The sequence below is a fragment of the Teleopsis dalmanni genome, chromosome 2, assembly GCF_002237135.1.
Source record: "Teleopsis dalmanni isolate 2A chromosome 2, ASM223713v2, whole genome shotgun sequence".
Lineage (NCBI taxonomy): Eukaryota > Metazoa > Arthropoda > Insecta > Diptera > Diopsidae > Teleopsis > Teleopsis dalmanni.
The window spans coordinates 59,311,972-59,326,668 of NC_051847.1; the positions used below are offsets into that span (position 1 = coordinate 59,311,972).

At 29.7% G+C, this 14,697-nt stretch overlaps 2 protein-coding genes across 4 annotated transcripts; both read left to right on the forward strand.

Moving 5' to 3' along the window:
• Positions 1-239: 239 nt before the first annotated feature.
• Positions 240-2,533, forward strand: LOC119680996. Of its 3 annotated transcripts, none has more exons than XM_038094049.1 (2): positions 240-398; positions 1,423-2,533. In XM_038094049.1, the coding sequence occupies exon 2, from the start codon at positions 1,457-1,459 to the stop codon at positions 2,171-2,173; it is 717 nt and encodes a 238-aa protein (XP_037949977.1). In that variant the 5' UTR covers positions 240-398; positions 1,423-1,456; the 3' UTR covers positions 2,174-2,533. The 3 variants fall into 3 exon arrangements, with proteins under 3 accessions (XP_037949977.1, XP_037949978.1, XP_037949979.1); XM_038094050.1 differs by having other exon boundaries at positions 1,428-2,533; XM_038094051.1 differs by lacking the exon at positions 240-398 and adding an exon at positions 885-948.
• Positions 2,534-8,698: 6,165 nt separating this feature from the next.
• Positions 8,699-11,601, forward strand: LOC119683757 (synaptonemal complex protein 1-like). The gene is made up of 4 exons (XM_038097598.1): positions 8,699-10,365; positions 10,673-10,777; positions 10,841-10,937; positions 11,007-11,601. Exons 1-4 carry the CDS (start codon positions 8,779-8,781, stop codon positions 11,387-11,389), a joined length of 2,172 nt encoding a protein of 723 aa, XP_037953526.1. The 5' UTR covers positions 8,699-8,778; the 3' UTR covers positions 11,390-11,601.
• Positions 11,602-14,697: the final 3,096 nt, after the last annotated feature.

Genomic DNA, 14,697 nt, shown 5'->3' on the forward strand with positions numbered 1-14,697 from the left:
ACTTATGTAATGTTCGATCTACTTTTAAAATATATGATATGATAAAAGTAAAACAGCAGACAAACAAATCACTGGCTCTGAATAGTGGGTATAGAAAATAATAATGTAAATGTAAACTTACAATAATAATTGTTGCAGAAAGGTTTGAAATGATAATATATATAATTCAATCTAGTACGACAGAGAAAAAATTCAAAAATGTATAGTCAAAATAATAAGTTTATATTTTATTTAGTTTTTTTTTTTGTTAACAGATCAGTTTACAAATATAGATATCCTCCAGATATAATCGTATTAAAAATTGAGATTTATCTATTTAACAATTTTAAAAGCAAAATTGTTTTCGGAAGTAATTGGCAAATTTGATATATATTGGCATAGTCTAACTTCATTTAAATGTAAGTATCTTTGCTCATATTTAAAATTTAAATTGTATCATATATCTGTAATATAGGGGATGGTGAAACAATTTTATTCCAACAATAGAAAAAAAAATTTATTTAATAGTTCAGTTGTTATTAAATTTTTCGTATAGTCCCCTGAATGCATTTTTTTCAATGACGCTCTAATTTTCTTTAGCGATCTATATTAAGCTATGAATCAATGTCTTAATCAGAGCAATTTTTTAACCTCTCTGAACAGCACATTGCGTTATAGTCTGAGCGCATTCTAAATTTGCTATATAAATCCTGAACTTTGTTTTAATCTTTCAATAATTTAGAAGTATTATGAAGAATACAAATATAATTTATTGTATTGAAAGAGGATGTAAATATAGTTGCTGCAAATATGTCAGCTTCTTTTTTAACTTTTTATTATAATTAAACCAATATTTAAATTATTATTGTCGGCCTGTATAATCACTTAACACAGTAATTGAAATGTACTATTTCTTCAATAGAGTAACTAGCTGGAGCTAAAAAATCATTTGATAACTCCTTCTTAAAAGTGAGTATCTAGTACAGTTCACTATAAATTTTAAATAATCTTTATACATTTAAATTCGGGATAATCGAAATGCTTTAATCCCACTATAAAGAGAAATATTTACAAGTTTTTCTTCGAGTAATTTTTGAGTACCATTTGGAAACTCATGTTTGTGATATAGTATTGTTATTAAGGGTCTATCATAAAATTTCGAACGTTTAACTTGACTTAATTTCGTTAAAAAATCTCACACAAGGTCCTTGATGCGGATACTTCCACATAATTGACAGTGCAACCAATATACAAAAAAGATTCGACTCATGAATTTTTATAACTCCTGTTTTTTTTTTCAAAAATATGCCAAGTACTGATTTAATGACATGAATTTTTAAGTATTTCAAATTTTAAAATGAAATTACATTACTTTTATGAGCTTCATACAAAATTTTAAACTGCATTAATCCTAAAATATAATTTTGTTAATTTTTTTTTTAGTTTAGTGTTTGTCTTTCGTGGAGCAGTAATTACCATGCCTGTTCGTAATAGACGTCGAGTCCGAAATTGTAAACACACATATGATACGACAGATACTTCTGATCCGTCATCTGATCCGACATCTTCTGAAGAAGATGGTTCTTATCCCAATAATTATTTTCCCGTACAGAATATGCAAGTATATGAACTAACGCAAAACCATAAAATATTGGAATGGTTCATATTCATAGTCTTTGGAATAATATGGTTTTTTCTGAAATTTTGGGAGCGAATATCTGTGGAACATGAGGAAAAAGATTTTCGATGCATTACAATCACATCTTTCTACAGTATAATGTTGTTCTTTGCGATAAAGAATCGACCGAATATCAATCATCATCCCATTTGGCAACACAAAGTGTCTATTATTTCATTACACATAGTCTTTGTAATGCTGATAGTACAGTTTCCTACATACTTTGTTTGGTTTCATGCTTTGGAGTGGTTACGTGGATTTAGTGCAGTTATTGGACTTAGTTTATCCAACGTTATGGGTTCGATCTTCAAGCAGAGTAGACGTGATGTACACAATTGGATTCAAGAAAATTCTTATCATATGGTCACATATTGCTTGTTATTTTTAATGTGTGGAATTCTCATTATACCAGTTGAAAGATTCACAAATTATTTACAACAGAAATTAGTGAAATTTCTTTATGATACATATGAACAAGAAATTCAGCGGGAACCTTTACAGAGAGAGTTGCGTTAAGAATGCCTTTCGCATAACTTAAATGCCCACCTATTGCGTTCAACTTATTCACTCTATAGTTCTGATTTTATCAGAATTACAACAATAATCAAAAAATCTTGCTTGTTAACTTGTTAATTTGGATTAACTGGACAGTCTACAGAGATGGTTAAGTTGAGTGCGAAAATAGATTAAAGATATAACTCACGAAATAAAATCTAATATTCGATATAACAACGCTGAAGGATCGAGTAATTACTACTAGTAAAACTAGTTTATTAACAATCATTAACATTTTTAATGCTAATACCTCAATTCAAACTACAATTAGGCACCTAAATTTTATATGAAATTCTATGAAATTTTTGAAATAATAATAACCATATAATAAATTTTGAGTTATTTTTATTACGCCAAAAAAGATTTTTTATTTATATGGTAAAAGATGGGATGGTAAGTAAAATAAACGTTCAAGCAAAACTGATACAATTCTTTCATACACACAACATGGTCGAATCAACGTTAATGCTTGGATCATTATTCAGTTGACATTACCGATAGTGCAATACGCCGTATATGTCATATATAATTATATAGAGAAATTATATATACTCTTAACAGTCTTTAGATCTTTGATTGTGGCTTTAGATCTAACATTAAAAATATGTTCTTAATATATCTATAAAATCAATATAAAATTGTTGGTCTTAAACGTTATGCCGGATACCTAATCTGTTCTTTTAACAGATTTTATAAAAAAGTTTTTTCACAAGCTTTTAATAAATTTTGTTTTTTAATAAAATGTTAATTGAAGTTACGGATCCCATATATAACCTATACATATTATATTTAATAACTCGATAAATTAAATTTTAGAGCTGACCATATACCTATTTCAAGTATTGCCAAATATCCATCATCAGTGATCTTGGAATTATTTTTTATATTTAATTATTCGTAAATGATTTTTTTTTTGAGACTACAAGTACCAGGGATTGAGTTCGTACCCTGCCAAATTGGAAGAGTTCATTAACCAAATGGCCGAACCAAGTAAAGGCTGAACTTGACTTGTATGTTTGAACTTGGATTTTTTTTTTTTTTTTTGTGAAATGTTTATTCTTCAAAATTTTTTCAATTCACATCTAGAACCAACAATAGGCATAATATTTTGCAAGCATTTTGGGGATAAAATATCGCCTTCGGGTAGCAACACTCAAAATTTTACCAAATGCTTTGTTTCATTACATGACAAAGACACATATTTGAAAATTTTGGTATATTGAGAATTTATAGGTATATACATATATAGGTATATGCACAGCAGAGAGGAATTTCCATCTGTGGAAATAATAAATATATGATTTCTATTTTCAGAATTTTCGTTTCTCAGTTTTATTAATTGAAGTCCTCTTCTGCTACACATATAGCGGTGATAAAATAAGATACAGATTTAAAAGGACAAAATGGCTTACGATATCTAAATAAATTTTTAATTTCACTTTAAAATTTCAGTGCGATGTTTTCATTTAAAAATGATTTTATCCAAATAACTGGATAAAATTTAGGATCTATTATAAATGGCTAACTCAGATAATCACTCAAACATGAGTCATCCTTGCCCATATTCAGTAGCTTCCACCAGACAACCCAATCAGTGGTTTACTATCGCTTGTTGTAAGTACCGAGTGATTTTATATCATTGATCACCTTGTCCTTCCACTAAAAATGCGGATGTCTTCTCACGCATTTTCCATCACAAAGTCCCGAATGAAATACCTTTCTACACAGAGCATTTTAATTAATTCATACAACATTAAGTAGCAAGCGGAACCACTAAATTTTTATGCACTCATTTATGTCATTGCTGCGGTATAGCTCATATAGCTCGACGTTTCATCTAACTGCGTACATTTTAACAACACCTATGCGACCATAGATATTCCAAAGCTTATTACTCTAGAACCTCTCTCATTTTTTTTACCACAGTTCGTTATTCTTGAAGCTCCTGCACTATAAAGCAGAATTAGCATGATAAGAGGCTTGTTGTACTTAATTATTGTCTGTACAGAGAGTGATTAATTTCTTAAATGCCTGCATAATCCTTAGTTATATCTATTAGCTAAAGCAATTTTCATTGAATCTCTGGACTGTCATCATATTCGGTGTTTATATTGGTTCCCAAATAAACAAACTCTTTACAACAATAGTTGTCTACAGTACCGTGGGTTCCACGATGCTCAGGAGATTTGTTTATTAACCGAAAGTACTTTTTTGCTAGTAGGCTTCTGGACCATGAACAAACTCTTCACAATTTCGAGCTTATAGTTGTCAAAAGTGACGTGGATACCACGATGCTGAAGATAATTATTCATTGACTGAAAGTACTTTATTTGCTAGTACACTTCAGGACCACAAATTTGATATCTCCTAAAATTTAGTGATTGCTTTTACAAAGAAACAGTATTGGAAGAAACCGGAATCCAATTGGAAGCACTTTTCCACTAATAGATAGCATAATAAATAGTTTGTAATACTTCATTTTAGTGTTACTACAAATTGTTGATGTTGTTTATAAACTATAGTTAACAAATATATTAAAAATAAATTACAATATTTGGGTTAATTTATTGTAACAGTTATCTCTCCTAACACTTACTCAATTTTATTTGTCTCTTTCATTTGCAACACACCCCACTAATATAATAACTTTCAAAAATAATGTATTAACTCATTAATATCCAATAAAATTTCTAAATTAAACACAATTAGCTAACAGAAAAATTAATCAATTAAAATTAGGTAAAGTATATATTAGCATTTTACTAATAATGCCAATGTCATTTATTAGGTAAATTTATCATCCAATAAAATGGATATTAATTTTCCAGGAATTTTCCGTAAAACAATATAAAATGAAAATAAAACAACATTTAAATAAACATAAAACACTTAATATACAATAATTTATTACTTGAGCACGGCATTCAAACTCCAGTCCCAAAAAATGATGCCATCGCAAAAGCCATCCATCGTCTCCGCGCCAAAATCAACAAATTCGTATGCGTCAAACTGAATAAATCAAGGAGTAAATTTCGGACTAAGCGTGAGTGTGTGTGTTTGGATGACATTGCAGAATAATGAATAAATTATGGCTCGGGAAAAACGGACATAAAAGTAAATATCATTAAAAACACATAAATACCGCAGTTAATATAAAACATTGTGGACAAACATAATCCAAAATTCCAAATGTTCACATTACCGAAAATGAAATTAGAATTTCAAATAGAAATTTCATATAACCAATAAATGTAATAAGTTAACAAGGGACAATAAAAACAATATGAAGAAGTACTAGAGAGGACGTGTGTAATAACATTTCAGTTGACGAAAGTTTTATAGTCAAAGTGTTTGTTAAGTTCGATTCGCAAGATATATTGCTATGTAAATAAAATGACATCTTGGTTTGAAATAAGGTGGCATCATCGGTTTAAAGTATTGAAATGGAATATTATGTGGCTAGTTATTATATAGTTGCTGTATTTGCAGCAATCTTTGATGAAAGCAGCAGCTCTGAATAAAATCAAATCAAACAGACGTGAATCTTAAGCATATAAACGTCATCAAATCCCTACGTAAGGTTAGATTATATCGGCGATCCGAATGGAATCACTTAGAACTAAAGATCCAATGTATTACCGTATATAAAAAACATTAGAGGTTTAGAACCACAATGAGCCTTTGGCAAAGCTTATAATGCTATTGAATGAGAGGTTTTGCAGTTTACCATCCTTAAGAAAGAAAGCCGCTAAAGAAGTAAGGCACCGCGCATGTGCGGAGCATAAACAAAACAGATGGGAGACACTATCAACGTCCCATCCATAACTGTGATAGTTATAATTGAAAGGGTGATTCAATCTTCTGGTTGCCTAAAATGCAGTGACCTGTGAGTAAAGCTAACACAAGACTGATAACTCTATAGGACATCTCAATGAGAGAATTGGATATCCTTTCATTTTTACGTGACCAAATTGCCTACATATCGTTGAGTCTTCCCGTCTCTTATTAAAAAGTATGGCACAGGAAGAACTCAATGCCAGTTAACATGATGTCAGCGGTATGCGCAGATTGTGTAAGTGTTCTGAGTGTTTTCCTGAAGCACCCCGGCTAGCTCATCTGCTTTACAATTGCCGAAAATATCCCTATGACCCCAGATAAAAGAAATATTGAACTGCCCCAGCAGCTCGTTGAGAGATTTGTAACAATCAAACTCTGCCTTATATGTAAACTGGACTGAACTCAAGGACATCAAAGCACCTCGGCTGCCTGATAGTATTAAGTGTATAATCTACTTCCAGACAAGCTATAACCTCCTTAATAGTGATATCCTCTGCTGAAAAACACTACAGTTATCTGTAGAAATTCAACATTTAGTTTTTTATTAAATTTAAGAATGGCATTTACACATCAAATGTTCAAATTATCACCGTTTCAAATTGAATATAAACTTTAATCAGGTTTGAGAATTAAGTGAAATCAGCCCTAATAGTATTTTTTCTTTTTATTTGAACTTTTTCTCCTATCGTTTTTATTAATCTAAAAGAAGTGATATCTAACGATAAAACATCGCATATTACTAAATAGTTGTATATATTAATGAGAAAGGGATAGGAAGGAATAATAATAGAGCAAGTTTTCTTAAGAATATGACAAGTTCTGTAACATTCCAAAATCGACTGTGTATTCATTTCAATTTCGTTATTGTGTGCAACGAGCACTTTTTATAAAGATAAACTTTATTGCATTATTTTAATAATATAAAAAAATATTAACATTTTTTGTGTTTATTTCATATTTTGGTTCTGGTCAGATTAAGTGTGAAGTATGGCTCTGAGTTCATCGACAAACGAGTCGCACGCTACACAAATATGATTATGCGGAGTCATTATTCCTTCGTAAAAAATAACTTTCTGAGCAAATCAACACTAATATTTTTTTAGAACTGATCTTGGGTCGCAAAATCTATCGTACCGAAGAGTTGATGGGGTTTGCATCTGGTATCTATGAAAGCCAGTATAGCATTAAAACAAAATGTGGACCATTGTGTTTTAATACTTGTTGATTAGCGCCAGCTTTGATGACAGAGAAAAATCTTGTCAAAACATCTACACTCTTTTATCAAAGTGTTTAGTTACTGATGACTTTATAACGCCTTCATCTTTTTGTAGATATTTGCAAATGTGTGCTCTAACAGTTTCAATTTGTGTTTTTCCTTCAAATATAGCTTTGTTATACAATTACATTTAAACAATTACATTTAATCAACAATATTTTTTTCAAAAAATATAAAGAACGAAATCAGCAAACATAACGCGGCTGCAATCTTCCACTATCATCCGTAAGAGAGGTTTACAGAGGTCTAAGAGATGGGTACAAGTCTCACACTGTAGCTTTTGATGTTTTCTACCAAAACATTTATGAAAGATAATATTATTAAACAATATTTTAAAACATTTTGACTAAAACATAATAATCGTTGAAAGGGCATATAATAATTATTCCTTAGTTTAACAAATGTGTTGGGATGATACTGAACTAGTTTCTTATAATAGTAGCAAGACCTAAATAAATAAATACGTGTATGTTCTTCTTTGCATTTCATAAGATCTGCAGGTGTTGAAATTAATCTCATAAAGTTTTCTTTTTAAAATATGGTAGTTTCCATAAACGTGTCCAGTGAAGAAAGTAATAGTTAATTTGAGTTCATGTTTAATTAGATTAAATCTTGTTGACCTGGATCCCTTTTAATGAAAACTTTCTACGAAAATAATTATTATTTTTGAAAAAGATATATGATCGCCAAGTTTGGAGAAGTGTGACTTTTATTTTATATGATTTTTTATTATTTGACATGCTGTACACCTATTATATACTTACAATTAGGTAAAAGTGCACCGGCCCTATGCTCCACACGGAAAGGAGGACTACAGTAAGTAAGTAAGTAAGAGTGCACCGACATTGAAAGAAACCACTTAAACCTAATGCAAAAAGAATGTACTGTAAAACTACATTGTTAACCTTAAAATGATCTTTTTTTAAATAAAGTTCTATTTTTATCTAAGAAGACCAAAACACATCCCATTTATGTAGGAATATTTGCTGGAAGATGTCACAAATTTACTGATGGTGTATTTTCTGCATAGATTCTCATAAGTAACGAAATCAACAATGCTATATTTTTCTCCTAAAAAAATTAATTGAACTATTTGGTTTTTTTTCTATAAAGATGGTATATAAACGCAAATAATAATTTTAATTTTTCTTTGCTTTACTTTCACAATTTAAAAATTTCATAATTTTTCGATTTGGACTAGATTTTTATAGGGCAACGTTGAAGTAAAATTTTTTATTTTTATATATCTATATAGTAAGTTTCTACATACTTTTCAAACTTCAAATAACTTAAAAACTATATTTAAAGCTATTAATTTACAATTTTTCTATTTTCTTATTTTAATTTTTTTTTATTCAAAGTTATTAATTTCTTCTTCATTTTCTTTTTTTTTATAATTTTATTCAAGTTTTTCACATTTTTCGTAATACATATACGCTTTTATATTTCCAAAATGCCTTTTGTTGGTAATCATATTTATAAGATACCTCCGATTCAACCAGACAATACTTCCTGTAGCAGTTATTCCTCAGATACAAGTTCAAGTTGTGATTCCTACAACAGTTATGGATCTCATATCAGTTATGCTTCTCACAGCACCCATGATACAAACAGAGAACTCTCTATGCATAGCGCTCACAAAAATCATGACAGCAAGGATCAACCTAGCGAGCTAAGTATTTATAGCGCCCAAAGTGGATATCGTATTGAGGGTGGTTATGGCGCTAAAAGTAATCGCAGCGGTCAACGAAGAAATAGTGTTCGAAGTCATCAGAATCCGGCACAAAGTCATGGGAGCCACGTTAAGGTACAGAGTCATAGGCAAGGTGATCACCTCACTCATAAACTTACGCGTTCTACTCATTCTGCTCGATCTAGTCATAGTACTTATGAAACGGAAATGAGCTCTGACAGTAGCAGTGATATTTTGTCATCGAAAACACATGGTCATTCTACCAACTACTCAGATAGCACCCGTAAATTGTCATATGCTAGTACAGATAAGGCTTATGTACTATCTACAGTTTTAAAGGAACACCTCAATATGGAAAATATAGATTTAAGTGAATCTACAGCATCTCACTCTAGTGAATTAAGTCATACGGAGTTTGAAACACCAATTACATTTGATCCAGACACCTTTTTTTCAAATATTGAAAAAATACCAAGCGTAAACGAAGTTTCATTAACTTCATCGCACGAGTATAAAGTAAAAGTAGAAGCTACGCCGGATGATAATATAGGACGTTTTGTGGATCCTCTAACAGGTGAAGTGCTAACATCAACGTCATCATCTCCTTCAGTAGAAGGAACAGCTGTAATAAGTTTACATGAAAAATTATCTGACGAATGGGGAGAAATAGTTGAAGAAAAAGATATAGCTGAGTTACACATTGATTTGCCTGAAGTACCGTATGATCAAACAATAGACAAAGAAATTCTCGACACGAAGACGCAAACGGATGAAGAAGTTTTTACTCAATTATACACTGAAATATTTAAACCTATACAATTGCTGGAAAAAGACACAAAACTCAAAGAAGAACAAGAAAGAAAAGAAATGCTACAGGAAGCAATTAACCAATTTGTTACTGATTTAGTTAATAAAGTTGTAGAAAAATGCGAACGTCATGCTAATGATCCCAAGAGAATATTACGTAATACCTTAGATAAAGTAGCTCTAGCAGATGAGTTAATGAATAAACTGGTAGATTTAGAGAAGGCGAACAAATGTCATATATTTTTAAATCGCAAAGCAGTTGATTATTTCCGTCGTAAGAAAGCTTTTAGCAGCTTGGAAGAGGAAGGAAGAGGCAAGAAAGATCATACAGGAGATGAGAAAAAATATGGTCAGATTATTAAACACTTAAATAATTTACTTTGCCGTCAAAAAGAAATGACAATCGTAACTAATGAGAAAATAGATGAATTAAACCAAAAAAAAACAGATTTACAATCCCAACTTGATGATGTAGCAACTGGATTTGAAACCATGATTTGGGATTTTTTCGGTCGTAAAATATCAGATAATGCACGGAACGTAAGTTTGCGTATGTATTCTTCTTAGTCTCCGTTTCCTCTAGTAGGGCATAGGACCGCAACGATTCTCTTAAACCACACTTTGTTAGGTGCTTCTTTGCATATTTCGTCCTGCTTTCAATTGTCTTGCTCACAGTTAAAACCGGTGTAGTAGGAGTCTGCTGCGTTATAGGTTCCACGTCAAAGCTTGTCGTGGAATGTATTTATTTGGTCGTCGTATAGTATGCCTCATCCAATTCCATTTTCGCATTTTTATTTCATTTTTGCGTATGTATAAGTAAATATTTATAAATTATTTTTCATTTTAGTTTGTAGAAAAGAAACTTTCACGTATAAGAGACTTAAGAGCTGATATATCTGAAGCACGTAGTGCCTTAATAGAAAAACAACACAGTATGGCAAGACTATCCAAGGTAAAGTTAACAGTATTTAAAAATTTATTTTAATGAACTAGTTTAAACTAATTGTTAAAAAAGCGACTCGAAGAATTGGAAAATCTTGGTAATGGCTTATATATGCGTGATTTCGAGAATATGCAAAGAGAAACAATTTCCCTTAACAAAAAACTTGAAGGTATTTAATTCTTGTTTATTTATTCAATTGAAAGTATTTATTGAAAACATTAACAAATTTCTACTTTAGAACGAACGAATGAATTTGAGAAATATTCCAGACGATGCAATAATCAAATTCATGCCTCTACACATTTGAGAGAAAAAGTTTTGCTAATGCGCGACCACGTCACCGCTCAAGAGCTTGAACTAAGAGAATTATTAGAAGAAAAGCAATTAATACGTGAGGAATTAAGAAAACTTAAAATAAAACGTATTAAATTGTATAAGGACATACGTGAACTAAGCTTTCAGTGTGGTTTGTTGGATAAGCCAGCCCTGTTACTCGATTATGATGACACCCTTGATCGACTTAATGCCACCAAAGCTAACATTATTCAAATAAAATCAAAATTATCCGACCTACAACTAAAAATTAAAACAGCCGAAGAAAAGCTTTCAGCACAACATTAACTAACCATTTAAGAGACTCTAAGAAGATGTTACCGTTCTCTAAAATTTCTGGTACTTGAGATAGGTATTTAAAAGATATAGACAGTTTAAGTCTCTAACGAAAAATTATTTACATGTTACGATAAGAAAATTTATATTAATTTCTTTCTTTTTCTCTAAACTCATTATGATTTTGTATCTGAAGCCAACTGGGTTCAAGTTTATATAATATATAAGATAAACTTTACCAAATTCAAAATATTTGAATATATAATTTTATGGAATTATCGCAAACTTGTCTGATATGAAAAAAATTACAGTATTACATTTTGTTAGTTATATAAATTAAAATTAAAATTGTTTACAAAAAAAAATTATAAAAAATTATAGTATAGACACCTCAAAATGAGAAAGGGCAGCAAAATATAATTCTTACAAGTTTCAAAGAGTTTCCAAATGCTTTAAATATCATTCATTGATTTGATAGCAATTAAAATTTAAGAATGTAAATTTAAATAATAATTATATTAATTTTTATCAAATCAAGTCCAATAAATCAAAACTATAACATAGTTGGCTTCAGATTCAAAGCAGATTTTAGAAATAATAAAGAACTTAATATAAATACTTTTATCTGATACTTTATAAAATAATCCATGTATCTATTAAAGCTATACTTAGTAAAATAATAATTAAACAATAAAAAATTGAAAGTTTATTAAAATGAAGTATTTCTAATATGTTTCAGAATTGAGCAAATTATAATATCTCAAACGTATCTAAATCAATTGATTTCTTAAATTGAATCACTTTTTCAAATCTTGAAAATAACAAATCTTCTAAAATATGATTAATTTAATTTAATTTTTTTTTATATAAACTTAAAGAATTTATTGAAAATGGTCATAACTTAAACAATAAAATCTTTAAAGGACCATTTTCCTTTAACTGTTATCTGCAGAAAAATCATTCCACAATATATATGTTTATTTAGTTTTATTAAATCTCTGCAAGTTTTTAAATATATGTAAGACCAGATATTTTTTACCATTATCACTTTTATCATTTGAACAACTTACCTTTTGGTCGGACGCATGCACGCGAATGGAAGTTACCTCACGAAAAGTGTCTGATAAATACATTTATGTAAATATATATATATATCTGTATATATATGTTATCTATGTTATATATATATATATATATATATATATATATATTTAGATGAAATGATATATATATTATATATATATGTATATATATATATCTGTATATATACATACATACTATGATATATATTTATATTAATATATATATATATAATTTAATTATCATTTAAATCATTTGAATTGCGACAAAAAAACATTAATAATAAATCAAATAGTTGTGGACCTAAGCTTAATGTACTGAAATTAAAGCAGATAATTCTAAAGAAATTGTCTTGAATATAAACATTTCTACAATATTATGATAATCTAACAGAATTATCACAATCCAAATCACTTATTGGCATGGATGGATTTATCAAAATAAAGACTTGAAATCATCACAGCAATCTTAACAGGACACTGTAAGCTAAAACACCACCTTACGAGACTGTGCATATATACGGATGCAAACTGTAGATTTTGCGAAGAGAATGAAGAAACAACCACACATATACTATGTGAGACTCACTCTGAGCCAAGAAAGGGGTACAATAAACCCGATACTCAGAACACCACATTTCCTCTTAATAATAATAATAAACATTTCTACGAGAACATTTCCTATATTATGGTTACGAAGGAGAGGGTAGAGCAATCATTTTTAGAGTCAGTGGAATAAAACCTACAAGCTCCTAGATTCAAAGTTCAATTGTAAATGGTTTGGCAAAGAATAATTTCTCAACAGACTAAAGAAATTAAAAAAATCTACTTCATACTTATATCCATGTAGGTTTTGAATTAAGTATACACGTAGCATAGAAACCGCTATAGAAAACCTTAGACTAGAATAATAAACGTGTGATACCATAAGCCCTATCTTAACCCTACGGTCAGCCGTGCCCATTTCCTATGCCCTGACCCATATAAAATCATCATAAACTACGTTAATAATATTTTCTGCAAATTATAAATACGTCATTAATATTAGTATGCATCGTAAAACAATTATTTTGGCAAATAAACATAGATATCTTTATTTGAGATGGAAAATCTGGATAAGTTTAGATTATTTTCAGAAAACGGGACTCATTTAGTCTAAACTGCATCACACACATCAGTACGCAACATTGACTGAAAGAATATTCGAAACCTTCAAGACCTCTTTTTTTATTGACCTGACAGAGCTGTCACGCTTTAAAATTAGGGGCATAATCAAGTGTATATACTACTCAAGTAATCCTTTTTTCACTTAAGTGAGAGAGTAGCTATATCTCAAAGGAACATTGTTCGTACGCTAGATATTTGAGACTTTTAACTTTTTACTGTTTCTTAAAATTTGGCGTATAGACGGTGTCTGATCTGTGGTGTCAATAAGGATCTTTATTCATACTGCAACCTGATTTAACCTAAAAATATTGTTACTAATAATAACAATTCAATAAGACCGTAATCTTAGAATAAGTTAAAATTTCATATCCCTGACATAGTACAGTTCATATCAAGTAATTCCATTTCCACTTATATGAGAGAGTAGTAAATGTTCGTCACAAAGGATCATTGTTCATGCACTAATTATTTGGAACTTTTACTTTCAAAGTCTTTGTTTGTTGATGTACAGATGATGTCTGTTTCGTGGTATAAAAAAGAATTTTTATTCATACTCCAACTTGGCTTAACCTTAATACATTCTTACTGACAATAATAATCCCAACTGTGAAGCATTAAACATATAAGCATATATCCATTTGAGACTGTATTCTCAGAATAAGTAAAAATTTATTTACTTGACATTGTACAGTTCATGTCAAGTAATTCTATAATGAATTTTCAAAAACTCTAAGTCCAAATGAAAATAACTATTAGTAATCCTTCTAAAAGTGGATCACTCAGTGAGCATATAAAAGAGTATTCCTGCATTTAATGGCTCTGACGTGGAATGGTTCTGACACAAAAAATATTTTATTATAAAAAATTTTATTTTTACTTATTGAAATTATTTATATGTGTATGCATGTGTGTATATATATAAAATTTATTTTCAACGAATTTTTTTAACTAACAACAAAGAAAACAAAATAACAGAAAAATATTTAACAAAATTATAAACTTAAGATTTTCACGGTCAACAAAGAGAATAAATAAAAAGCGAAGATAATTTACGTTGATCTAATGTGGGTGTAT

What these genes read in the sequence shown, in the direction of transcription:
- LOC119683757 (XM_038097598.1), top strand. Translation starts at nt 8,779, where the DNA reads ATGCCTTTTGTTGGTAATCATATTTATAAGATACCTCCGATTCAACCA. An exon ending in TATCAGATAATGCACGGAAC is followed by an intron (nt 10,366 to 10,672) that starts GTAAGTTTGCGT and finishes TTTTCATTTTAG; the next exon opens with TTTGTAGAAAAGAAACTTTC. An exon ending in GTATGGCAAGACTATCCAAG is followed by an intron (nt 10,778 to 10,840) that starts GTAAAGTTAACA and finishes TTGTTAAAAAAG; the next exon opens with CGACTCGAAGAATTGGAAAA.
- LOC119680996 (XM_038094049.1), top strand. Translation starts at nt 1,457, where the DNA reads ATGCCTGTTCGTAATAGACGTCGAGTCCGAAATTGTAAACACACATAT.